The sequence below is a fragment of the Podarcis tiliguerta genome, assembly GCF_965153285.1.
Source record: "Podarcis tiliguerta genome assembly, chromosome: 13".
NCBI lineage: Eukaryota > Metazoa > Chordata > Lepidosauria > Squamata > Lacertidae > Podarcis > Podarcis tiliguerta.
This window is the reverse complement of record NC_139546.1, coordinates 3,477,318-3,504,986: the sequence shown is the minus strand read 5'-3', so window position 1 is coordinate 3,504,986 and position 27,669 is coordinate 3,477,318. Positions and strand designations below refer to the sequence as shown.

The 27,669-nt window shown below is 44.3% G+C and overlaps 1 protein-coding gene and 1 long non-coding RNA gene across 5 annotated transcripts in view; one reads left to right on the top strand and one right to left on the bottom strand.

Annotated features, from left to right (window-relative positions):
- RECK (reversion inducing cysteine rich protein with kazal motifs) overlaps positions 1–23,971 on the bottom strand; it is a 45,967-nt gene extending 21,996 nt beyond the window's left edge. Inside the window, exons 1-8 of one of the 4 annotated variants that reach the window (XM_083407541.1) lie at positions 23,826–23,958; positions 16,161–16,219; positions 14,257–14,331; positions 12,733–12,769; positions 11,677–11,762; positions 9,655–9,702; positions 7,572–7,609; positions 26–59 (exon numbers count right to left, since the gene is read on the bottom strand). In XM_083407541.1, the coding sequence (XP_083263667.1) occupies positions 26–59; positions 7,572–7,598 (61 nt within the window). In that variant the 5' untranslated portion in view covers positions 7,599–7,609; positions 9,655–9,702; positions 11,677–11,762; ... (2 more) ...; positions 16,161–16,219; positions 23,826–23,958. Of the gene's footprint in view, positions 1–25; positions 60–7,571; positions 7,646–9,654; positions 9,703–11,676; positions 11,763–12,732; positions 12,770–14,256; positions 14,332–16,160; positions 16,220–20,444; positions 20,588–23,825 lie in introns of those variants that run through there. The other 3 variants (XM_083407539.1, XM_083407540.1, XM_083407542.1) reach the window with 3 other exon arrangements.
- Positions 13,580–26,750, top strand: LOC310661718. Its single transcript, XR_014504098.1, has 3 exons — positions 13,580–13,767; positions 19,590–19,792; positions 26,306–26,750. It is a non-coding gene; the product is annotated as an uncharacterized lncRNA (long non-coding RNA).
- Positions 26,751–27,669: the final 919 nt, after the last annotated feature.

Genomic DNA, 27,669 nt, shown 5'->3' with positions numbered 1-27,669 from the left:
ATTATTTTTTAAAAGGTATACTTACTTTCATTTCTGTTGATGCAGCTAAAAAGTGCATTCTAAAAGCAAAAACAAAAAGTATCACTTTCAAATAGCTACTGGTAAACAAAAATTAAATGGCAAATGCACTACATCATTTGTTGATGAGCAAAAGAATATAACTGAATCATATGCACACACATATATAATTATATGAAGAGTTAAAGTTCAGCACAATTACTAAACATGAAAATCTCCTATTTGCCTTAATTTGCACATCCTATGGCTAATTAAATACTGAAGACCCTTGAGAACTTCCAGGAATGACAGTAGCTATAATGGGACAGATCAAAGGAATAGCAAACTGTTTTCCAGAAGAATGTCACAAAGATTCTGTCAGAAAGGCTTTATTGATACACCACGATGGATAGCACACCAAGCAGAAATAGGAAGAGGCTGCAGGGAGCCTCTGGAGAAGGGACAGGCAAACTCGGCCCTCCAGATGTTTTGGGACTACAACTCCATCATCCCTGACCACTGGTCCTGTTAGCTAGGGATTATGGGAGTTGCAGTCCCAAAACATCTGGAGGGCCGAGTTTGCCTATGCCTGCTCAGGAGTCTATGCAGACCCCTCCCCTCTCCTGTGCAGCTGGGAGGATTAGAAGCTTTTGTGATTTGTTGTATCATCTGTACCAATAACCTGTGGCTTGAAGATGGTCCTTGAAGTGCACCCCACAGATTGCATCTCAGACAGCATTTCAAAATGGTATCCTCTAAACTTAGGGATTTTATTTATGCATCTGACAATCTGTTCATTACAAAGAGACATATCTGCAGCAGTTCCCCATCGTTTCACTGTTCAGGTTTATGAATCCAAAAAGGAAAAAGTAATGGAGAAACTGATGCTGCTGCTTTTTGCGTACCAGGCGGTAGCTTCAGCTGTGGGTTCCCTTCCACCAGGCAAATACGGCTTAAGTGTGAGGAATACTAGCCAGAAAGGTTGCCAAAAACATTGTGCTCTATTGCTTTTGTGATGACTAAGCTTTGGAAACTGAAATTTCCTCAATATCAGCGGAGTCTGGTCCATTAGAGGATATTACATTTCAAGCTGTGGTAGAGGGCAATGGTTTGTTTTCTGGTCTTCACTGGGGTGTGTGGCACAGGGCTCCCAGTCTCCTACTTCCATAATGTTTTTGCTGCTTTTAAGACCAGAACAAGACCAGGGCATCTGTGATTTTTATCTGTAAACTGCCTTGAGTCCCTGTCAGGTAAAAAACCCTGGTATACATCATCATCATCATCATCATCTATGCCTGCCTCACCAACCTCAATCTGCCCTCAGCCAGTCACCAGCTTTTCTTAATTACAACCAGTCAGCAGGTGGCTTGGGCTCCCCCTACTGTTGGCCTCCTTGCCTTCACCCTACCAGCCCCAAGGGGCACCTGCACAACATCCTCCTCTGATGGTTCCAGGTGCCATCAAAACAAGAGGGAAGAACTGTGTGGCAGCTGCATCCCTGCCCTCGTGGTCCAGACACTGGCACCCACTCTGCTCTCACAAGTGACTGGTGAGGGGCTGCTGTCCAAGACAGACAGAATTTGCACAGGATATTATATATATTATATATAACTATAACTTTTAAGAACCAGCATCTGAGCTTGCTTTTTCCTCCCGGTGTGCCATGTGTTTTCAACTGTAAGCTGGAAAGCTGTAACCATCTTATTGCTGAGTTGCTCTGGGAACCTTTTAGACTAAAAGAGGCATAAATGCCATAAATAAGTATGTAAATAAAAGTTACAGCCTAGCAATCTGCAGGTTACGAATAAATAGTCTCATTTTCAACACTGTTTTTCTAAGCAGTTTTATTTCATTTTCCATTCAAACAATTTCCTTCTGTCAGTGAAAATACTTTCAGAGCTTAAAAGAAGATCTTTTAACATTCTTTCAAAATGTTAATCTGTCACATATCGCAAAGTTTAGTGGTTTTGCCATGAAACAAAGCCACACACATTCTTGCATATGTGCAGAATAATCCTAGGGTGTCTATAGTAAAGGTCTGAAGCTGCCGTCAGAATAGTCTTGCTGAGGACAAACTACTGTCCCCAAGAATCAACTGCCCACCAAAACAACACATTAGTTTTACCAATTACTCTTTTTAATGGTTATACAATGATCTGAAATACACCCTTCAATCATCATCATCATCATCATTTATATACCACTGTAGGGATATCGCGGAGTGGACAGTGGGGTCTGGAAGGAGCACACTTCCCAGCAGCAGGCAGCCACAGTCTGCCTGCAAGAGTGACCTTGGGGTGCAGGGCAACCCCCCCCCCCCCAGACAAGCCACGGCTGTCGGAACATCGTCCCCTATGTCTGACCTTTTGCGGTCTCAGCAGTCAGCGGTGTCCTGTCTGTAACCTTTGGTCCCCGAGACCTTTTGTCTCCTTCGTCATACACTGTGCAAGGGGAAAATGACGCTGTGGAACAGGTGCCAAAATAACTTTGTACCACCCCACGATCTCGGGACGGAAGATGTGTAAAGGTCACAGCCCAAAATGTATCTGCCTGGCTTGCATATTTGTCTCAATAAAAAGAGGCTCCACAGGAATGGCAGCAGCTCGCTTCAGACCACCTGTGCGCAGCTCACATGATGATCAACTCCTGTCTTGGGCCTTCACTTCATTCCACCTTTCTCTTCCAAGGATCTCAAGGGGCTGTACATGGTTCTGCTCTGCCCCATTTAATCCTCACAACAACCCTGTGAGGAAGGTTAGGCTAAGAGATGGTGACTGGCCCAAGCTCCCTCAAAGAGCTTCATGGCTGAGTGGGAATTCAAACTCTGCTCTCCTAAGCCCTAGTTCAATACTCATACCAATATATTTGATCTCTCTAGAATGCAGAATCTTTTAACACTCAAGATATTACTGCCAGGATCTAAAGAGCCTGAGTATATCCTGTGGGATTTTGGACTTTCAATAGCTGCCCTTGCAAAAAACTATTCCAGAAACTGTATTTGAATGTCTTCTCAGTTTAAAAAACGGTTTAGCACACGCAATGACATGGGGTAGGAAATTTTCTAATAGTGTGATACTCTGGATCCTGCCTGAAAAATCAATCCAGCCTGTTTGATGATACCTTTCCAAACACATGCCTTATTCTCTAAACAGCACTTATCAAAAATTATGTTCTTTTATCTTTGATTTATTTTAAATTTTGTATTATACATGCTTTTGCAAGTGTGAACTGCTTTGATATATTTTAAGTGGCAAATAAATGCAATAAATAATAAAATAATAAACCAATTAATATAGCCATTCTAAAACACTTTCCACAATTCCCCCTTGTTTTTATAAGGCTTTAAATTCTTAAGCCTTTTCCAAATATACTGCCTGTTCTACAGTTGCTCAATTCAGTCTCTACCTGATACACCTTCACTACTCTCACAAATTACTTCATATCCCTGGAGAAAGATACTGACTACTCATCGTACTATTTGATATATGCTGTAAGGTGTCCAGAGTGGCTGGGGGAACCCAGCCAGATGGACGGGGTATAAATAATAATAATATTATTATTATTCATAATATTTTTTTTGCACAAATGAAGTGTCATCAGAATGCTGGTGACACATAGCTCTTTCTCCCTTTCCCCCATGAATCAGGCAAGATGAGGTTCAGGTTCAGGTGCCAATGCTGAAGCTGAATCCTGGCAAGATGCAGGCATTGTGGACGCAGCTCTACTCCACTGAAAGAACCTGGAGTGTCCTGAGATCCACAGCAGCTCCTAGTGGTGCCCTTGTTGTTATTGTTTAGTCGTGTCCGACTCTTCATGACCCCATGGACCAGAGCACGTCAGGCACTCCTGTCTTCCACTGCCTCCCGCACTTTGGTCAAACTCATGCTGGTAGCTTCGAGAACACTGTCCAACCATCTCGTCCTCTGTCGTCCCCTTCTCCTTCTGCCCTTTCCCAACATCAGGGTCTTTTCCAGGGAGTCTTCTCTTCTCATGAGGTGGCCAAGGTATTGGAGCCTCAGCTTCAGGATCTGTCCTTCCAGTGAGCACCCAGGGCTGATTTCCTTAAGAATGGATAGGTTTGATCTTCTTGCAGTCCATGGGACTCTCAAGCGTTTCCTCCAGCACCATAATTCAAAAGCATCAATTCTTTGGCGATCAGCCTTCTTTATGGTCCAGCTCTCACTTCCATACATCACTACTGGGAAAACCAGAGCTTTAACTATACAGACCTTTGTTGGCAAGGTGATGTCTCTGCTTTTTTTAAGAATGTGCTTCCTTTCCGCTCCACAGTGTCAGGACAAGCAGAGGCCATTAAACCAGCAATTGCCAGCCAAGGAAGAGTGCTTCCAGCAGGGCCAAGCAAGATTTAGCCACACAATCTTGGTCTCAGAGGATTTTGGTGGGTCAAGGCCACCTGAAAAATCTACCTGAAAAACCCTAGTTACATATGGACATCACATTATTTCAGTATTTTCACAATCTTTTGGAAGCTACTTTTGAGAGCCCCTCGCAGAGGTGGCTTTAGGGCAGCATGAGCAGTGCAGGGGCACAGGGCATGCAGCCGAGGATGGGGTCTTCTCAAAACCTGGTAAGCACATGCCCACCTTCAGGAAGGAGGTGTGAGGGCTCTGACAGGGTCCTATAGTCCTCCTATAGAGAGTCCTCCTAGAGAGCCAGTGTGGTGTAGTGGTTAAGAGCGGTAGTCTCGTAATCTGGGGAACCGGGTTCGCGTCTCCGCTCCTCCACATGCAGCTGCTGGGTGACCTTGGGCTAGTCACACTTCTCTGAAGTCTCTCAGCCCCACTCACCTCACAGAGTGTTTGTTGTGGGGAGGAAGGGAAAGGAGATTGTTAGCCGCTTGGAGACTCCTTAAAAAGGGAGTGAAAGGTGGGATATCAAATCCAAACTCTTCTTCTTCCTCTTCTCCTGCCTACTTCACAAAGCCAGGCAAGCAAACTTTGGGAAGGAGATGGGAGGGCTCTAGGACCCTGCCAGACCCACGTGGCTCCTTCCCAAAGCCCCAGCATCTTGTTTACCTAGCTTAAGCTAGCACTGCAAGGGTTGTGCCAAATGTTGGCCTCACACAGGGCAGCATATTACCAAGGTTCATCCCTGCCTCTCGGGGCTATAAGGAGGATAGAAAATTCCAAATCAACAAATAGTACATTTCAGGTTGCAGGACAGCAGGATCGGGTGATCTAAAGCAGGGGTCAGCAAGGCTTACCGGGTATGGGCCAGATCACTCCCGCAGAGATCCTCTGTGGGCCGGGCCATGCGTCTGCGCATGTCTGCGGTGCCGGAAATCGCTTCTGCGCATGCCCAGATGCCAAAAATCGTGCCTGTGCAGAAGCAATTTCCGGAGCCACAGAAGAGAGTCCCTGCACCGTGCTGGTTTAGCGCAATGGGTGGGGACTCGCCAAGCAGGCGGCTCGGTTCGGGGGTGGCTCATGGGCCAGTTAAGTGACCCTCATGGGCCACTTCCAGCCCATGGGCCTTAGGTTGCCGACCTCTGATCCAAAGACTATATAGGATCTCAACGGGCCTTCCATAAGTGCTATCAATGGCTTGGTTCCTCAGTCGGGACAATTCATTACCCGTTGCAAGCTGAGCTGAGAAGGATTGCCCGGCAGGCCAGCTTTAAACAGCAGAATCTTCAACCTGTCTACCAACTGCTCTGCCTCACAGTAAACCCAGCTTTGTCAGCCATTTAAACTTCATATAATTTGTTTCCTTTTGTGAATTTACCATATTTTTCACTCCATAAGACACACTTTTTTCTTCCTAAAATGTAAGGGGAAATGTCTGTGCGTCTTATGGAGCGAATGCATGGTCCCTGGAGCCAAACTGCCCAGGGGTAAAAAGCAGATCATGCTTTTTTTTTATTTTTGAAAGAGGGAAGGGAGCATTGAAACAAATCCACTGAGCGGCTGATCAGCAAGCGATCAGGGAGGGAGATAAAGGATTCTAGCGATAAAGAAGGCTGCCTGGGAGGGGGGAGGTAAAAGCCCATGGATCCTCAGGATTTTTACATTGGGTCACCCCAAATTCACCATCAGATCACATAGCATGTCCATGGCTACAGCCGGCACCAAAAAAATCACACACCCACTGTTTCCTGGGGCCACAATGGCACAAAAACGTGGTTACAAAGCACGGATCCACATGGATTCTCAGGATTTTTGCATTGGGCTACCCCAAACTCACCGTCAAATCACATGTCTGTGGCTACAGCATGAACCAAAAAAATCATACATCCACTGTTTCGTTCAGAGTATTTTTTTTCTTGTTTTCCTCCTCTAAAAACTAGGTGCGTCTTATGGTCAGGTGTGTCTTATGGAGCGAAAAATACGTATTTTCAATAAATATCTCTGAGACATGGCTCAAGAGCTGTGTCTGGTATGTGAAACAACAGCAAAACAAATAAGTGCAACCATGTTTACTTAGAAGTAAGCTTCACCGAATTTAAAGATGCTTATTTCCAAGAAGTAGGGTTAGGACTGCAGCCCAAGGCTGTGTTTGGACATGCACGTGTAGTTGGGGGAGGTGCTTGCCAAATTAGTAGCCTTCAGGCTGATCCCTAAATGGCATGTTAAGTTTTCACTTGTTAGTGGAAATCACCAGAAGTAAACCTGTCAAGAGACAGGAAGACAGACAATCAGCACACAAACAAAAATGGTAATTACATGTCTGAATCTGTAAGTGTGGAAGCATATAACCCACTTTTAAAAAAATACTATTACCACCTATTATTTTATTCAACAGAGTTCAGCAAATATCTTTATTGACACATTTTCTAGAACTGAAATGTATTCATTCCAAAACAACTTCTAAGAAAAGTATTGTCTCTTGCAAGTATCTGGTGACTTATTCATCGATGCAGATCAAGAAGATATTGTGGGCTACTTTAGTAACCTGACTCCACAGGATATATTTCACTCCTGTTCTTTGAAAACTAATGAGTTGGACCCAGTCTTGCCCTCCTACAAAATGGAGCATTCCTTTCATTAACAGAAGGGACCAAGAGCCTTAGGAGGCTTGTGCTGGAAGAAAGGGGGAACGGTTTAAACTGATCCCCCTTTTAGCCACAGCACCATCTCTCCTAATCTCATGGGACAGTCTTTTGGGATGCAGGAGGAAGGGAAATAACTGAAATAGCAGAGTGTCTCATTGGGACAGATGGTCTGGATCCAATCCTGCTATCTGGAGTGATGCTGAAAATATATTCTGGGAGATTCATCACCTCATCCTCAAACCCCAATCTACAAATGAGTGTTATGTTTCCCATGACTTTTATTATAGACAGTATCAAAGCAGCGAAGTATGGTTCACCCATATATGAGGAAGAAAAGTATGGAAGTACAAGAACGCATTTCTCTTATAAATGTTTGAAAAACACTAGACAGTAGTTTTATGTACTCACTTGTAATCATTCTTGAAATAAGTCCACTTATTTATATAAAATAAATATTACAAAATGATTCCAACAAGAAAGAGAAAAGAAGAATTAGAAAGAGAAACTACTCTGTCACGATCAGTGATCACTTTTTCATTCCCATTTTTTAAAACTCTCTTACCTGTCCTTTCCGTTCTCCAACAAACATTGGTCAACCTCCTACAGCAATGCAGAAATCCAGAAAAGAGAAGGAAACTAGCATAACAGAGGAAAGGTTACAGATCCGGGCAGTGAAGTATAATACAGAAGAGATAAAGCTATTTAATGTAGGGGATATCAGTTTAGAAGAACACAAGCTATGAAAATCTCAGCAGCTAAAGAGATTAGAAAAAGAAAAAAAAAGCTTTCTAAGGCATATTTGCAATAAGATAAAAAGCTAAGTATTTAATCTAAATCCCTTGCTGGGGAATGAGCAGGCCACTGCATTTATTTCTTAATCTAAAGAATAAAGACATAAAGAAGAATCAATATGGAGATTTTAAATTTACCAAGTAGTCTAATCAATTATGGGACTTGGTTTCCTTTACTTTTGAACCTAAGGACAACAGCCACTGTGGCTTTGGGTTGGAGATATCTACTTTCAATTGCAAGGTCTTCCCATCTTTTTTCCGATGTCTTATTGATTGCCTACTCTGAACTGAGTGAATCTAAAAACACAATCCTAAATCTTCCTAAGCACAATCTTCTTTCAGGCAGAAGGAGGTAAGATAAAACAGCATGTGAAGAGATTGATATTCTGAAGAGAAGGTGTGCTGGAGAAAGTTTCCTGAAAATACCATTGCTTTTTATACATTATTGAATGCAATCACATACTTGGAGATAACTGATTTAAAAACTTATTCAAAACCTTTTCAGTTGCACATGAACAGAAAATTTATTATTGTTGATTACCTACAAATATTGTATGCTAAGAAGGCTACTATTTTTTATATAAAACTTCTTCTTTTCAATGATTGTTTTTACCAATTAAGCATGTTCACACTTAAGAGAATACAATTACTGCAGCTAAGTTAGCTTGTATTCAAACAGAAAACGGGACATTTCAGAATGCAGATATATAGACAGGATCCGTAGTTCACAAACATGTTTTCTGCGCACTGCTTATAGTGTAAGATTTGAACTAACCAAATCCCAAGCATTTGACTAATTGGCCTACAGCTGATGTAATTCTGGATCCCAGCAAACCCTAATTTGCAGATATGAAGCCAGCTCTCCAAATGCCCCTATCCCCCAGACACTCTTAGAAGAAGAGTACTGGATTGGGCAGACCTTTGCTGTGATCTATCAGGACTTTTGTTATAAGCTTCTCTCTCCAGAGCAATTCTTGCCCTCGTTTCTGTGGGGGTGCACCAACAGAAACCATGGTTTTCACAAAAAGTCCCATTTTAACCAAACCTGTGAATACAAACTCTGATCTACAAAGTTAACCGTTTGCTTTAACCATGGTTTGTGGGTCTACATGCAATTTTCCAGTAAATTTGACAAATTAGAATAATTTGAATTGCATCAGATTTTTTTCTGATATCAGAGGGCGTGATCTCTCTTTTGCATCCCGTCTGTGGGAGCTGTATATTAGCGTGTTTACTTCACTTGAATTTAGTAAGAGCCGTTTGACAGTGGAACAATCTCCCTCAGGAGGTCGTGGACTCTCCTTCCTTGGAGGCTTCTAAGCAGAGGTGGGATGACCATCTGTCATTGATGCTTTCATCTGAGATTCCTGCATGGCAGGGGGTTGAACTAGATGCCTCATGGGTCCCTTCCAACTCTATGTGAAAGTTTAATTTCCCATTAATTTCACATTGGCAATTTCGAAACTGCCAATCTTGTCCAATTTTGTATTTGCAATTGACATCTATTCATTGTTACTAATGACCTTATGAAAAATATCAATGGAAAAATAAAGCACTTGGAAAGAATAAATTTTTTTTGCCCCACATCAATGATGAATTAGGTATGGGAAATTCCAGGGAAGGGAGGATCAGGAGGGAGTGACTGTTTACTTTGCTGGCTTTCAGTTTGCAAAGCCCAGTTTGCCATGAACCAGTATCTTATCTGCAGTGGAGGACAGAGGTCCACTTGGTCTGCTTCACCTCCAGAAAAGTTTATGACTTGGAAACTGTTATGAGCCTTCAAGGTGCGCCAACATCAGGAAAGCTTAAGCATCTTGACAGGGAGGGGTAACCCACTGTCTGTAATGCACTTACCTCATATTCTTTCCTGCAAACTTTCATAATATCATTTTTTGAAGATGCCTGAAAGACATTAGTTTCATTACCAGCACATGGCTCATATTACTCAAGAGCAAAATTATACAATAATAAATTATATAGAAGATATTTATATTGTGATAATTTTGAGATGCCACACCAATGTATCTAATTTCTTCTATAGAAGCAGTTTTGAATCACTTAGATGTTCTCAATTCTGGCATATGAACATAATCAAAAGCAACCCTTTTTAAAGTATCAATCTGCTACTGGGGTCAAATGGACCTCTAAAGTCTAAATGACTGGGATTTAACATAAAGAACAACAAACAAAGTATTTCCTGTCATCTGGTTCAAGTGAGGCTGTGCAGACACAGCACCACTGACTAGAGTCTGTAATACGGGCTAATAAATTGAAACAGAATCCTGGTAAGATGGAGGCTCTGTGGGTTGATGGTTTCCAGGTACAGGAATTAGGTAAGCAACCAGCTCTAGTCAGGAAGGGTTGTACTTCCCCTGAAGGAGCAGGTATGCAGTCTGGGAGTAGGACTCCTAGATTCAACCACAATGGCTAGATTCAAGGAGCTTCCATGGCTCAGAGTGTTTTTTCCAACTTCAGTTAGTTTGCCAGTTATGACTATTCTTGGCCATAGTTGTTAATGATGCCTGCTGTGATTTCCTCAATTCACTCTGCGCAGGGCCCGCGCAAATGCAGCAGTTAGATTATTAGTGTGATCACTGTATACGGCGGTGGTGCGTCTCACTTCACTGCTTAAGGTAAAAGAGGAACATGCCACCCCAGCCCAGCTTGTGCTAGACTGCCCCACTCCCCTGCCATCACTGATGCCTCCCTTATGTGTTGCAGAGGGGCACCCACAAAGTGCAGACCATAGTTCCGCTTCCATCAAGATCTCACAAGATTTTGGTGAGATCTTGCCGGAATTTGGTGCCACTGGCAGTGGAGGGGTGCTGCCCTGGGGGTTTCTGCCGCTTGAGGAAGGTGCCTCATCATAGCTCATGGGTGGGCTGGCCCTAGTTCTATAGGAACCATGTAAAGGAGATGAACTGGCTGCCAATACATTTCCAGCCCAATTCAGTGGGTCAGTGAGGATGCTTAAAACCGTACATGGCTTGGGACCTCAATATTTGAGGGAGCACCTCCCCTGGAATTTAAAATCTTGTGGAAGGAAAACTCTCCTCTGTATCTCACCCACATGAGATGAATATTATGTGGAGATACAAGAGAAAGCCTCTTCCACTATAGCATTCCAACTATAGAAGCCCCTTCTCTTGGAGTCTCAGTTGGCACTGTCATTGGTCGGTCTGGCCATGGGGCCCACTTAATATGAAGATGTTTACTCAAGCATTTGGGAAGCATTAGCTGCAGTTGTGTCTGAGTTGCTTGTTGATTTTGCTGCTAATTATTAGCTTTTATGTGGCGTACTATCAGAGGGTTAACTTTGGAGTCAAGAGAGACCATCTTGGCTGTGAGACCTGGAAGACCTGCTCCCTGCCTTGTAGGACTTTTCATTCCCAGGGGCCAAAGGACCCCAGCTGTGCTTCATAGAGGGTTTTAAATTTTTTTTAGGCAGGGTATACAAACAGGATTGTATGGGGGGATACATAAAAAGCAGCTCTACTCCACTGCTCCCTAGCAGACAGCAAACATAGGAGAATAATACAAGTAGGGGAAACATATATTTTAGTTATCTGAGACTTCATATTTCATCATCAATTAAAATAACACAATCTCATTATAGAATAATAATTTAAAATTGAGATAGCTTCAGCAAATAAAAACAAAGTTCACCACAGAAAACATTATCCGCTCAGCAAGACAAAGGCTTGCTGAAAAGTCTTCCGCTAACAGCAGAAAACAGCATTCAACATCCAGCGGAAATATATTGCGCATTCTGGGTGTGGCCACTGTGAAGGACCTTTCTCTTACAGCCAATCATACTTTCAGCCATAAAACCATATGTCTTACTTTATTCATGCTGCATCAAAAATTAATTCTTACCTGTTTACATGCTTGGCGACATTCTACAACAATGGCTAACTCACAGCACCCTAAGCCAACCCAGCCATCAGATTTCTTCAAAACACCTTTAAAGAAAAATAAAATTATTGAACACATTACAGTAGCACTGCAGGGTGTATTGGAGGGCTGTATCCTATGCTTGGCCGACAACACAGAGGAAAGTGCTGCTCAGCTGCAGAAGTTTGTTCACATTTCCTGCTGGGGGGGCTGTGTGCTAAGGTGCTGAATGATCAGTTAAGAAACATCTTATTCAACCTGAAGCTCTGTATTTATGCAAACAGATATGTAACTGAAAAAGTATAAACTTGACTTCATTTCTTTTTGCAACAATGCATGTATGCCAATACTTCTTGGAGGGTGTAGTAGATTGTTTTAGTCATGCACGACTGTCCAGATAAATCTTTTTAAAAACATATTTTATTTTAAATTCTTTTACAGTTAAAAGAACATAATTACGTCTAAATAAGTTAGGATCATACGACTTGATCATTTCCCCCGAGTCCTATACTGATCCCACCCTGCATGTGGATCATATACTCTTAAAAAGGCAAAGGAACCCCTGCTGGTTAGGTCCAGTTGCGGACGACTCTGGGGATGCGGCGCTCATCTCGCTTTACTGGCCGAGGGAGCCGGCGTACAGCTTCCAGGTCATGTGGCCAGCATGACTAAGCCACTTCTGGCAAACCAGAGCAGCGCACGGAAACACTGTTTACCTTCCCGCCAGAGTGGTACCTATTTATCTACTTGCACTTTGGCGTACTTTCAAAATGCTAGGTTGGCAGGAGCAGGGACCAAGCAAAGGGAGCTCACCCCATCGTGGGAATTCGAACCACCAACCTTCTGATCAGCAAGTCCTAGGCTTTGTGGTTTAACCCACAGTGCCACCCGCATCCCTGATATTCATATACTCTTAGTACATTATAATAAATTAACAGAGCATATCTACCCAGAAGTAAGCCCTGAATGAGTTCAATGGTATTTACTCCCAGTTAAGTGTGTATAGGATTGCAGCCTAAATAAAGTATTGTCTCTTACCTGGCAAAGAGGAATTTATACAGTCCCAAACTTCTCCCTGAAAAAAGAATAACTGTATTTTAGAAATGAGTATAATTACTAAGTTGATCATGTGGGATGGCAGGCATTTAATAAATAAATAAGATCAAAATAAATATTTGTATGTAACAGATTATCACTTTTAAATGCAACAAGATGATCTAGCACAAATAACTAATTATCAGGTGACCTCATCTAGAGTATTCAGTTTTGGATATCATAGTGCTTGGGACCAGGACTTTGGCAGACTTGTTTCATTTGTTACTACGTATTTCCTGAGCAGTACCTGCAAAAGGGCAAGTGGCTAAGCACCTGACTGAGGCAGTGGGACACAGCAGCAGTGCAACAGAATTAGTTTCTGTCTTCAATCTACAGAAAGTGGAGGGCTTTAACCATCCTAAGGACAAGATGAGGAAGAGCAGAACCAAACCACACTTTCTGTTACCAAGTCTATTAACGTCCCTGACCACACATTGCCCTTTAATGTGTGTAACGTATCATCCTGAAGGCATGTGTTTTGAGGAATTCCAGATCAAGGTGGCCATGCTAAACAACCAGAGCCATAGAGGCACAAGTTTCCTGCCACAGAGTAATAGGGCAGACTTAGAAAGCAAAAGGCCTGGGTGGCCTTATTCTGCTTGCTAAGGCATCCCTAAAATCCAAATTTGCCACTTTCCCCTGTAAGGATTTATTAGTGCTCTGCAAGGCAGATATGCCTGCACCAGAATTATGTCTGTCCTCAACCTCTGAAATTCATTTTCAAATGTGCCGAGTTGGGAGATAATACCATTTACCGAAGTTTAAAATGTTGTACTAAAGCACTGTTAAATCAGCAGCCATCTTTTTAAGAACAACTTCCTCTGATTCTCCCTTGGAACCAGAGGGTGGAAACACAAGTGACGTGTGTATTCTGGGAGGACGCAGCATGCTTTTTAGTAGCTTTGGACTGCATTGTGATATGATTTCTCTCTCCCTAGGAAAGCAGAGCTGAAGAAGCAACAGCGTACCATTTTCAAGGTAAGGCAATTCTGTCATTAGAGCTCACAGCAGGCTAGAACAGGAGGGGAAAGTAGAAAGCACAAGTTTGTTTATATGCATCTGCTCAGGTTGTTCTCTTAGCTGGAACCAGCAATTAGCCTTTTAGAAAGCTTCCACTGAGGCCAAGAGGAGCTTCTTAAAAACCTTAGTGATGTGAGGGGAGACAACTGCGGAGGGACAGGGAAGAGAAAAGAGAGGAGAAAGAAAGAAAGAAAGAAAGAGAAGGGGGAAGGGGGAAGGGGGAAGGGGGAAGAGGTAGGAAAGGAAAGGAAAGGAAAGGAAAGGAAAGGAAAGAGAAAAGGGGGGAGAGAGAGGCTGTGGCTCTATCCAGCTTTTCTACTGGTCTGCCACCTTTTGGATCCAGTCCCATTTCCTACTGGCACGTGGTTCCCAGAAGGCTTCCCATGAGGAAACTGAACCCTCAGGCCGAAAATGGTCGTATGTTTTACCAAACACAATTATACAAACCATTGATTCTGGACAATATTCAGGTGCACGTTGCAATAGGTGTTTCAAATGAGAATCACTCTTTGATGTCAAAATCTGTCAAAAGCATTTTTAAAAGAAAGCATAATTAGAAAAATCACTTTTGTACCACAAAACTTAATTATCTTTACTTAGAAAACCCATGAAGCTAAGTGGAATTTGATTTTGAGCAACAGAATACTCCTTTTTGGAGTTGTCCTTAGTTTCTATAATGATGAAATAGTCATGCACTATGGGAATCTAATGTCTGAACCTACCAGATTGCAACCCTCTTTTTATTTCTTAAACCACTTTAAGTCTTTGTTTTTTATTTTAAAAAAAACACAAACCAAAGCTCTAGGACCTGGGAGAGCTAAGCACCATCATCAAACTACAACTTCCAATGTTCTTCAGGAAAGGCATGGCAGTTAAACTAGCACCAAAATAATGTTTATCTTATGATATTTGCACTACTTATTATTGGTTTGTATATAAAAGCACTCTTAGGGTGGCATCCAACTAAACAGGCATCCAACTAAACAGATCTGATATCACAATAATTTTTACTATTGCAACTTCAGTTCCCCTCTCCCAGCCCTCCCTCCCCAAATCTGCTCTGGTGGGTTGGGGAAACAGACACACAGGGAGAGGAGAGGGAGTTCCCTTGTGCAGTCAAAAATCCTTGCACTAGTGGATCTATTTATTTAGTTGAATACTGTCCTTACAGATTTATCTCCTTAGGGCTTCCAAGTTTCAGCTTATCAAACCTAAACATATTACGATGAGATGTGGCTGACTTTCAAAGATCAGGCAGGGTGTGCATCTAAATCTAAATTGAAAATAGAATTTTCTCAGTCATAAATCACTTGGCCCTATAAATTAGGCTCATAAGTAAGATGGAAACAAATGTGACTCTGCATATATTGATATGTTAGGAAGACTATCACAGCCTTACAGGTCAAAATGTATTCATGACAGCACATTCATACAACACTAAAGGAACTGCTTCAAGGTCAGGATGAAAGTGGCATACATAATTTTAATATACTTCTCTCACATGGCTATAGACCAGGGATGGGGAACCTTTTCAGCCCAAGGTTTCCCTCTGGGAACCTTCTGGGGGCCACATGTCAGTGGAGGGCAGGGCCAGAGGCAAATGCGGGCAGAGCAATTAATGTAAAATTTACCTTTCTACAGTAGGCTACTATCTGCACACGCTCACACACCCTTCTATTCTCTGCCCAGGCAAGAAAAGGGCATTGTCAATGTAATGGTTCTAGGGGTTGCTCGTGCGTAAGCCGGTGCTTATCTCCCCGGCTGGGTGCAAACACCTGGCTGGGTTGCCAAAGTGAACCTTTTCTGTCCGGACAGCCACTCACCCGTGGCTGACTCAATTGCTGGCAGAATCCATCAGTGGGCGTTTCTAAACTTCTTCCAGCAAAGAAGCTCTTTGACGCCTAGTCTTCTCCTACTCTCTCTGCGCGAAAGCCTTCTGCGCAAGGAGGGCATGGGCAACGGAGGACCCCTACTCTCCCCGCTGGTCCCAGGCAAGGAGTCATGGGACCGCCTCGCCGCTTCCCCCATCTGTCCCCCTTCTCCACTGGTGCTACGCTGATTCTCTTCCCCAGAAGATGGGCTGCTTCTCCCGATCCCTGGACGCTCTCTGGAATCCCTCTGGCTTTTGCTCTCTCCCTCCGGCACTGATGGCAGTTCCCTGACAGTCAATGACACATTCCAGTCAGCACTCAGGGTGAGGGGTGCAGGCTTGTGGCCTGGGCTGTGTACCTGGGGCTAGGTAAACAGGCTCAGAGAGCTGCTTTCTGCCCTGGTCCCAAGGTTCCCTATCCCTGATACAGGTCCTATGGATATACAGGTTCAAATGTGGTGCAGGTTCAAAACCAACCTACCTGTTCACAAACATCGCGACACATTAAGTTACCCTTTGCAAGGTAACAACATGATGCACCTATAAGGAAAAATAAATCTGTCAATATCAGTAAAATACTGGTGCTCTCAAAGTACTTTGATGAAGTGTAACTATTTTTTGCCATTCAAATACAGTGGTACCCCGCAAGACGAATGCCTCGGAAGACGAAAAACCCGCTAGACGAAAGGGTTTTTTCGTTTTCTGAGGTGCTTCGCAAGACAGATTTTTCTAAGGGCTTGCTTCGCTAGACGAAACAGCCCTGCCTCTCCTGTCATGGCGACGGTCGCACGCTTGCTTCCCCGCTCCTCCGGCTCCCTCCCACCTTCCTGCTGACGGCTCCTCCGGCTCCCTCCCACCTTCCGGCCAACCTTCCGGCTGCCTTGTGCTGCTGCCCACCGCCCTCGCGCGCTCGCCTCCTGAGCCCCGCCGCCCTCCAGCAGCCGCGTCGCGCGGTGGCCACAAGGCGCGGGTGAGTCCAAGGACCGGCTGCGGCAGCTGACCTGCTTCTCCCCACCCCTCCCCGCCGTGGTGCTTCGCAAGACGAAAAAACTCGCTCTACGAAAAAACTCACGGAACAAATTAATTTCGTCTTGCGAGGCACCACTGTATGTAGTTTGCTCCTAAAGCCGCCTACTGTACCTGAGGATTGGCAAGTGAGCTAAATAACCTCATTTTTTAAACAATCCTGCTAGGTTGACATCTATTCTGGGAAATCTGGTGGAAAGCATTATTGAAGATAAAATTACCAAGCATACAGAAGAGCATGTTTGCCGAAGAACAAGCATAGCTTCTGCAAAGACCAGTCTGGCTACTTGTTAGTGTCAATAAGCAGCAACATGGAGCTGCCCTTGTAAACTACTCAGCAACTTCAACTGGTTCAAAATGCAGTGGCCAGAGTACCAGTTGGGGTTCCCTTTAGAACTCATATCACTCATTCTAAAACAGCTGCACTGGCTGCCAGTTTCCAGGCCCAATTCAAGGTGCTCAAACTAGTGCTAACATTTCTAAAAGACACCGGCACCAGAAATCTGAGACCACCTCATCTCTATAGACCCTCTCAGGTGTTACAAATCAAGGGGGGGCACTCTTGGTAATCCCTCTTCCCACATGAGTGAAGAAGGAGCCAACATTCTCTCTGGCAGTCCCGAATATGTGGAATTCCCTCCCTACAAAGGTATGTCTGGCATCTTCACTAGATAGCTGTGAATGTTGAAGACCTGCCACGTGGCACGCCATACATGTGTTTTCATGACCCACTCTGTTCCTGTGTCTGTTGTTTTAACTGTTTTTAATACTGAGGACCTGCTGGTGAAGAGCAGGTAATAAATTTAATAATAAAGGTAAAGGGACCCCTGACCATTAGGTCCAGTCGTGACCGACTCTGGGGTTGCGGCGCTCATCTCGCTTTATTGGCCAAGGGAGCTGGCGTACAGCTTCCGGGTCATGTGGCCAGCACGACGAAGCCACTTCTGGTGAACCAGAGCAGCGCACGGAAACGCCATTTACCTTCCCGCCAGAGCGGTACCTATTTATCTACTTGCACTTTGACGTGCTTTTGAACCGCTAGGTTGGCAGGAGCAGGGACCGAGCAACAGGAGCTCACCCCATCGCGGGGATTAAAACCGCTGACCTTCTGATCGGCAAGTCCTAGGCTCTGTGGTTTAACCCACAGCGTCACCCGCATCCCAATTTAATAATAGTACTAAGTAAAAATTTTAAACCTTTAAAAACAGGTATTTAATTTGCTACAGGTTTTTTTTGTTTGTTTGTTTATCTTATAGCACAACTGAAAACAATTTATGATTGGTATTATATTAAGTTATCTTTCAGGGCGATTACCAAATGTGGGAGATCACACACCAAAGCAGCTCAAGCAGGCAACAAAGTAGCTTCCAAGGCTATAGACTCAAAAACACTTAATTGGTGGGCCTATCAATACGTATGAACTTGAATCTCAACTCCCACCTAAAAGTATTTAACATTGAACCATACAGTAGTGAATCCACAAATGTCAAATGGCAGTGTCCTTGAAGACACGGGAAATGACAATATTTATGGGACAGACAGACTAAATTATGTGGCAGGTTGTGTGCATTTAAGGATGTGAGCCTGGAACCTAGCTTATAGATTATGACACACACACACAAAATACTATGTTCTTGAATTGGTATGCTGCATTCTCTGTATCAGAACTTCCAGCCTGTGAGACACTATTGTTTGCATTGGTGTTGAGACTTAAGAGCTTTAGAACTGTCCCAAATTTTGCACAATGTGTATTTGCCAGTGGTAATTTACCTATCACCTGCTGTCATCCTTTCAGACCTTCAAATAATCTGATCTGAATCAGAGGGCTGCTTTCTGGAACAAACAGCCAAGTTAACCATCAGCATTTTCAATTCACCTGAATGTTTGGACTGACAATCAAGACCCTACAAAAGACCTGAATGTTGCACTAAGTCAACAGTAAAGAAGACATAGCTGGGTATTGTCAATAATCCAAAGGTAATTGAGATAGAAAAGCAAACTCACAGCAACCACTTGTCCTTCAAGTGGACCATGGTCTTACCAAAGGAATCAAACTTGAATTTACCCTCTAAAATGCTTAGTGTCAGAGAGGGTAATAAAATAATTAGGTAATCTAATGCAACAGAGGCTACTTTTCTCAGAATCACTGACTCTCCCCAAACAACGGAATTGTATAGACAAACAGTAGCAGACCTTCACCAGAGAGTGGCCAATTTATGTTGAAATTTGGCTACTGGGACTTGCTATGGACTGGTTTGAAAAGACTGTGAACTAATCATATGAGCAAACTACACTGCCTACATGTCCATTATTGTATGAATAAGCTGTAAAGAAGTATGAGGGGGGCGGGACCACTAAGGCTTCCAGGAATTTGTGGCAGCAACCAATACCTGCCTCCCACTTCTGGAACACTGTCATCTATTGCCAGAGAGCTTTGGGTTTCAGAGAGCCTTTTTGGTCAATTTCTAATTATTTTCAAAATCTTCCGACAACCCATACCTCTTATTAGCCTCATGACTCTCTTGAAAAGCTTCCCGTTATGAGAAATGAAGTTAAGCAATTGATCTATCAGTCAAAAACCTGCAAAAGCTCAGGGGCCAGGTGGCATGCTTTGTAACAGTAATTTGTGGGCCTGCTTGTTGGCTACTCTCCTTTCATTTATTAATAAACCTGATAAATGGCTAAAGCCATGTCAATGTCAACCCATGAGGAAGGGTGTGGGGGTTTTTTGTCCTAAAAGTTTGCTTCATGATATCAGGTAGGGGTGAAACAAAAAATGAAGAAGCATCATGTACTTTTGTGCAACAGAAAGCAGGTTTTGAGGGTGCTTTTTGTGAAACTCTTAAGCTACATTTGGACAACAGTGCAATGTATGTTACTGCAGGTAAGTCAATGGAGCATGAGATTATCCTGTCTGCTCACGATTATCCTAAAAATGACCCCTTAGCCTTTCTATTGATTGCTGCTCGTCTGGAGATAGCTAGATGCTGGAAAACTGGTGATGGGCTGAACATTGATTCTTGGTATAACAGAGTATGGTTAATAGCACTGGCTGAGAAACTAACATGCCATGTGAGAGCAGCAAAGGTAAACACAATCCATATTCCTTTTATAACATATGGCAAATGTTTATTGAATACATAAATTGTTCAGACTGTGGCTGGAATCTACCCTGCACTCATGGGAAATGTGGCATGATCTAGAGTAATCAAATGAAACTTTAACACGTGGCATGAGTCTGTAGTTTTATCAGGACAAATTACTTGTTGTTTACTGTTGTAACAATTGTTTTCTCAAAATTTATCTCCTGTACCATGAAAATAAAGAAAGAAAGAAAGAAAGAAAGAAAGAAAGAAAGAAAGAAATGGAGCATGAGATTTCTGGATGCCACTGGGCACTGGATTTGGGCTGAGAGGGAGCAACTGAACTAAGCAAACTTCTGTCAAGACCTCTGGTTTGTGCTTGGGGGCGGGGGACAGTATGCCTGGAGACCAGGTGAAATGGAGTAGAAAATTTAAACAACACATATGCTCAAACTGCCCACTGTTGTTTTGCCTTTTTGTTTTTAGGAGAAATGCAGATGAGGGCTGGAGAATTGACTACATAAGTTAGAAGCACTAGGGGATGAGGGATTAAGACTCCCCCCCCCCCCATGGCTGTTTTGGCAAACACATTCCATGCACCTGCCCACTCACAAGTTTTCCTAATTTTCCCCATGGATAGAAAAGCAATTAATCACCTGTTTTACCACCACCCCAGCATGAATGCTACAGTTTCAGAGGCATGCTTCTCAACTGCATTTTCCTGGGGAGGAAAGCAAAATGCCAGGAGCTCAGCACTGGACTACACTGCAGGGTTGTGACACACAAGTATCTCAGTTCTCTTTCCTAGCAATATGGATATAAAAAAGTAGAGTTACTTGGGAAGGATTACATGAGCCTTGTAACTCCTCAATGCCTTCTTTGCCTCAGTCTTCTCCGATAAAGAAAACAATGCCCGACCTGAAGAATTTGGAGCAAATGATTCAGCAGAGGAAACACAGCCCAGAATAACTGAGGAGATAGTACAAGAATACTTGGCTAGTTTAGATGTATTCAAGTCTCCAGGGCCAGATGAACTGCATCCAAGAGTATTAAAAGAACTGGCAGATGTGATCTCAGAACCACTGGCAGTCATCTTTGAGAATTCCTGGAGAACAGGCGAAGTCCCAGCAGACTGGAGGAGGGCAAATGTTGTCCCTATTTTCAAAAAGGGGAAAAGAGAGGACCCAAATAATTACCGCCCAGTCAGTCTGACATCAATACCAGGGAAGATTCTGGAGCAGATCATTAAGCAAACAGTCTGTGAGCACCTAGAAAGGAATGCTGTGATCACCAATAGTCAGCATGGATTTCTGAAAAATAAGTCATGTCAGACTAAACTGATCTCGTTTTCTGACAGAATTACAAGCCTGGTAGATGAAGGGAACGCAGTGGATGTAGCCTACCTTGATTTCAGCAAGGTATTTGACAAGGTGCCTCATTATATTCATGTAAAGAAGCTGGAAAAATGCGGTCTTGACTATGCTACCACTCAGTGGATTTGTAACTGGCTGACTGACCGAACCCAATGGCTGACTGACCGAACTCAATGGTTCCTCTTCATCCTGGAGAAGAGTGACTAGTGGGGTGCCACAGGGTTCTGTCTTGGGCCTGGTCTTATTCAAGATCTTTATCAACGACTTGGAGAATGGACTCAAGGGCATCCTGATCAAATTTGCAGATGACACCAAACTGGGAGGGGTGGCTAACACCCCAGAGGACAGGATCACACTTCAAAACAACCTTGACAGATTAGAGAACTGGGCCAAAACAAACAAGATGAATTTTAACAGGGAGAAATGTAAGGTAATGCACTTGGGCAAAAAAAAATGAGAGGCACAAATACAAGATGGGTGACACCTGGCTTGAGAGCAGTACATGTGAAAAGGATCTAGGAGTCTTGGTTGACCACAAACTTGACATGAGCCAACAGTGTGACGCGGCAGCTAAAAAAGCCAATGCAATTCTGGGCTGCATCAATAGGAGTATAGCATCTAGATCAAGGGAAGTAATAGTGCCACTGTCTTCTGCTCTGGTCAGACCTCACCTGGAGTACTGTGTCCAGTTCTGGGGACCACAGTTCAAGAAGGACACTGACAAACTGGAACGTGTCCAGAGGAGGGCAACCAAAATGGTCAAAGGCCTGGGAACGATGCCTTATGAGGAACGGCTAAGGGAGCTGGGCATGTTTAGCCTGGAGAAGAGGAGGTTAAGGGGCGATATGATAGCCATGTTCAAATATATAAAAGGATGTCACATAGAGGAGGGAGAAAGGTTGTTTTCTGCTGCTCCAGAGAAGCGGACACGGAGCAATGGATCCAAACTACAAGAAAGAAGATTCCACCTAAACATTAGGAAGAACTTCCTGACAGTAAGAGCTGTTCGACAGTGGAATTTGCTGCCAAGGAGTGTGGTGGAGTCTCCTTCTTTGGAGGTCTTTAAGCAGAGGCTTGACAACCATATGTCAGGAGTGCTCTGATGGTGTTTCCTGCTTGGCAGGGGGTTGGACTCGATGGCCCTTGTGGTCTCTTCCAACTCTATGATTCTATGATTCTATGATTCTATGATTTTATGTATCACAGGCACAGCATGCCCCACAGCAATATGGGTACCATAATGGTGCAATTAATATGCATTAGTAGAGTAATCCCCCCCATGTAAAAAAATAATAAATCTAAAAACACACAAATACAAATATCAAATACAATCTGAGTTCTTCATTGAGGTGGAACACCTACCGCCCAATAAGTTACAGTCGTACCTTGGATCTCAAACGCCTTGGCTCCCGAACAAACCAGCTCCCGAATGATCAAAATCTGGAAGTGTTCTGGTTTTGGAACGATTTTCAGAAGCCAAACGTCCAGTGTGGCTTCCGCGGCTTCCAATTGCCTACAGGACGCTCCTGCAGCCAATCGGAAGCCACGCTTGGTTTTCGAACAGTTTCGGGAGTTGAATGGACTCCCAGAACGCCTTCTGTTCGAGAACCAAGGTACATTGAAATTCTGGATTTCTCAACTGCTTCCTAAGGGCACTGAAGTAAAAGAAAACTGATTCAAAATGAGAATATGTGTGCTACATCATAAGGTAACATTTCAACCTCCAAGAACATTTCCAAGAACACTCTGTATCTGACTCTAACTGGAACAAAGGAACTTCAAAGGAAGGCTGCAATATAAAACTGAACAGCAAGACACCAGAAAGTTCAGCGGCTTTGCATCACACAACATGTGTTAAATGCAAAAGGATGTCTGCATGATCAACACCAGAGTCCCTGTCCTGTCAGTGTCCCAAAGGGGGATTTGTTCCCTGACTGCACCCTTAAGGAGCGCAAAAAGGCCCTTTGTTCAAACGGGAGGCTCAGCTGCGCCCTGCCCTGCTTAAATGGTCACATATGTTTAGAGAAAAGGCGAGCAAGAGGAGACATGGGAGAAGTTCGTGAAATTATGCAGGGCGCGGACAAAGAGGACAGAGGAAAGTTTTCTCCAGGCTCTCATGACAGGAGAATTCATGGGCATCCCAGGAAGCTGAATGCTGGGAGAACAGAGAAAAGAAAGCGCTTCTTCATGCAGCGCACGAACTATGGAACTCACTCCCGCAGGAGATAGCCAGCCGCCTGGATGCTTTTAATGTAAGACTGGACAAAATCATGGAGGAGGAGGCTGTCAGGGATGGCGGGAGGGCAACAGTGAGGGGGCTCTTGGGCTCCGCTCCCGCTTGCAGGCTTCCCAGAGGCATCCGGCTGGCCGCAGAGGGGCCAGTGGCCTGACCCTGAAGGACTCTTCTCACGTTGCATTCTTCTGACACGTGTCCTATGTGACTGTGACGAACAGCTCTGCCTGCTCTTCCTTTCTCTACACAGTGCAGCGCTGAGATTTCTAATTCTTATTTTTAAAAGGAGCACGCACGGCCTCCCCTTCCTCCCCCTCCAGGGCCCCCCGGCCGGAGCCCGCCCGTCCGCTTCCCGGCGGGGGTGGGGCGGTCCAGGCAGCCGCTGCTCCCCGAGCGGGACCGGCCTCCCTCCGCCCAAGACCGTTACTCACCCGCCACGCCCGGCGGCAGCAGCGGCAGCAGCAGCAGCGCGAGGGCCGCGACGAGGGTCCCGCGGGCCCCGCCATCGCCGCCCTGCCGCGGCGGCCGCCCAGGGCCAGTCAGCGCCGCCATCGCCCGGTCCCCGCCGCCGTCCGCCCGCCCAGCGCGGCTCCCCATTGGCTGCCGGGCGCCGCCCTCGCCCCGCTCGCTCTCTCGTCGGGGGGGCGGGGGCGGGGATGGCGCCGGGAGGGGGCGGGGCGGGCGAGGGAGTCGGCGGCCGCTTCGCTCTCCGGACGGAGCCCCGGCAGACTGAGGCGGCCCGAGGGACCCTCGGAGGAAGGTCGGCGGCTGAGAGGATCCCGGAGCTGATTCCTATGCCGCCTTTTTCTCTCACGGGGGCTCAAGGCGGGTTACGGATAGAAAGAAGAACAGCGGGAAACATAGAAAATAAAACAATCGCTAAAAAACAACAACAATTAAGCGTTGATAGAAATCAAACCGCGTGTAATCCTGGCAGTTTAACTCATTAGTGTTATATATTTATTTATACCCCGCCTTTATCTCTGACAGGGAATCAAGACAGATTGCAGACAAAATAAGAACACCTAAAAATCGGGGGGGGGGGGCGTGTTTGTCATTAAAAAGCAATTAAACATTGACAGAATTAAATCGTATCTATCATCTATCTATCTGTCTATCTATCCATCTATCTGTCTGTCTCTCTCTCTATCTATCTATCATCTATCATCATCTATATCTATCTATCTATCTATCTATCTATCTATCTATATCTATCTATCATCTATATCTATCTATCTATCTATCTATCTATCTATCTATCTATCTAAGGGATCTATTAAAAGCTTGCAGACAATGGCAACCAAAACAGCAGCTCCTCATTAACAGCAGTCCGTTCCCCAAAGCCGTTTGGAACAAGAAGGTCTTTCTTCACAATGGAAAATCAGTTACGCCGCCTGGGTGCTTGGGCATCAATATGGTTTGCCTCCTGCCAAGAGAGTTCATCACTGGGTTGTTGCTGCCTCTGCCATGTCCAGTGTTCCTTACAGAGGCTCCTTGGGTTGATGGTAACATTCAGCTGTTTGCATATGTTCTTTTAAAATGGATGAATGTGTGCCTCTGCACAACGATTTGTAACCCAGACGGAGAGCAGATGAAAGAGCCAGTCCAATTCCTCCAGATGATTTCCCCCCTTACTCCTATTGCAACGCTGCATTCTTACCATTATGGTGTAAAAAAGGCAGATAAATTTATTTATGATAAATAAAACTGATGCCAAAATGGCGGGGTGCCTCAGAGGCACTTGGAAACAGTGTTTTCAACCTGAAACCATTCCAATATATTGTCCTTTTTGAACCCCCTTTTTAATCAGGACCCATGTGGAACAGAACGGGTTGGCCCAGAACATCAGCTTCTGAACAGATTTCCAATGAATGCCACCTTCCAAACTAGTAAAACCAACCAAAGTCACCAATTGTCAACACAATTGTTGCTTACAAATAGGCATTGTTATGTTGGGGAGCAGAATTAAAATGGTTCCCCCAGCAGCGCCATGCATGCAGGAGTGGTACTCCCACCGCTACTGGGACTGCTGTTACTACATGCAGACACGTTGGCAATGGTGCCAACCAAGGGCAGCATGCCTAGACCTGCTGGCACCACCTCTTTCACTGCACTGATATGTAGGGCAGTTTCAATGCTCTTTAAATGCTAGATATGCATATCAGGGATTGGGCTAGCATAAATAAAAGAATGAAGCAGGTAAGTTCAGGTGTGCATTCCCATTGTTCCAGTAAGCATTGCCTTTAGGCTAAGACAGACTCTTGTCTGCAGTAGTTGTGGCCCGTTAGCAGCAATGGTGAAACCTGCTGCTGCTCCACATTGTGGCCCCACACCCTAGGAACAAAAATGGCCTCGGCCCTGTATACCTGAAGGAGCGTCTCCACCCCCATCGTTCTGCACGGACACTGAGATCCAGCACCGAGGGCCTTCTGGTGGTTCTCTCGCTGCGAGAAGCCAAGTTACAGGGGACCAGGCAGAGGACCTTCTCGATAGTGGCACCCGCCCTGTGGAACACCCTCCCACCAGATGGATGTCAAAGAGAAAAACAACTACCAGACTTTTAGAAGACATCTGAAGGCAGTCCTGTTTAGGGAAGCTTTTAATGTTTGATAGACTATTGCATTTTAATATTTTGTCAGAAGCCGCCCAGAGTGGCTGGGGAAACCCAGCCAGATGGGTGGGGTATAAATAAATTATTATTATTATTATTATTATTATTATTATTATTATTATTATTTTGACTAGCCAGCTAAACCAGGTGAGGGTAGCCAATGGGCCTCAAACCCTCAGTGCATGCAAAGACGGGCTCTAGAAGATTGAGCAGACAAAGTGAGAGCAGATGGGGCCTGTCAACCAGAGAAGGTAGCCCATCTAGGAGGAGAAAAACTCCTAAATCTCCTCTGCTTTGCAGGATATCTTCGGTAGAAGAAAAGGTTAAGGAGTAAACCCTAAGAAATCTGGAGTGGAACCCCCAAGACAGTTGGATGGAGCCTTGTACGCCTCCTTTTGGCAACTCCTGCAGCCAAGCTGGTGCCAAACATATTGCTTGGCTTTCCTTTGGACCACATCTTGCAGTCTGAGCAGCCCAGAACCTCCATACACACTGCCCAGGCTTGCACACCATGGAAGGCCACTTCAGTGCCGCTAACACAGCAGTTTGACTTTATCTCTCAAGCCAGACAGATTCCAACAATAACTAAACATGTATACCCAGTGCTTTTTTTCTTTAAAAAATGTTTAGGGGTACTCTCATTTTGACTCAAGAAAGTCACCATTTTATAGTTCAGATCGGGGGAAATAAATACAGTAAATGGACAAAAGTACAAAGATTCACAAAATGTTTAGGGATATGTGTTCCCCTGCATCCCCCCCCCCCAAAAGCACTGGGTATACCTACACACCAAGAGATAGGAACCAGGTGTACTTTGATGGGAGTGGAAATCAAACCCCTCCTCTCCAGAACCAGACACAAGCACTGGCACAGCATTATGCCGTAAACCTAGAAAATTTCAGCATTGTTCTGGATCTCTTTCTACCATACAATTATGCAATATGCACGTTCTCAGGAAGTTACTAACAAATCCTTTAGTCAGGAAACTTTTTCCAGTGGACACTACAATGGTTATGTTTCCCTGTAGGGCTGGCAGGGGTAGCGAAGTCCATAGGATTCAATCTCAGCTTAGTGGCCCTTATCTAGCCCACTGCTGCATCCATGTCAAGAACCTAGGCAGCCTTTCTCACCTCAGATGAGACAGAGCTGAGTTTCACCACCACTCTGGCACATAGCAGTGCATCCATGATTAAGCCATGGATGTATGCTCTTTGCTTGAGATTTCTATGAGATAGACTAGTACACTACAATTCATTTCCTAAGGTCCCTTCTTGTGTTAAGTCCCAACCCATAAAACCTCTTCCACTATTAAGTTTCTGAAAGCTGTGCAGTTATGTTTGCTTCTGAACCAATTAGAACAGCAATCAAGGCTGCATAGAAATAAGAGAAGAGCCTTATCTAGGAAAATAAGGCATGTGCCATTAAGCTACATGGGGTAGAGCAATGCTTGAAGTTCAGCCTATCATTCTTATACCCAAGACATGTGGCCCATGTGATGCAGGAAATAATGAGAGGATACAGCACATCCAAGGTTGACTAGAATGCACAATGCAAATCATTCTGTTTAGCATAACTTAGGATTGCTGTGGGAAATGGCAAACTGTATAGCTCCCTAAAAATGAATATATTGAAGCAGTAGTATTAAAATGTTGATGTAGTGCAAT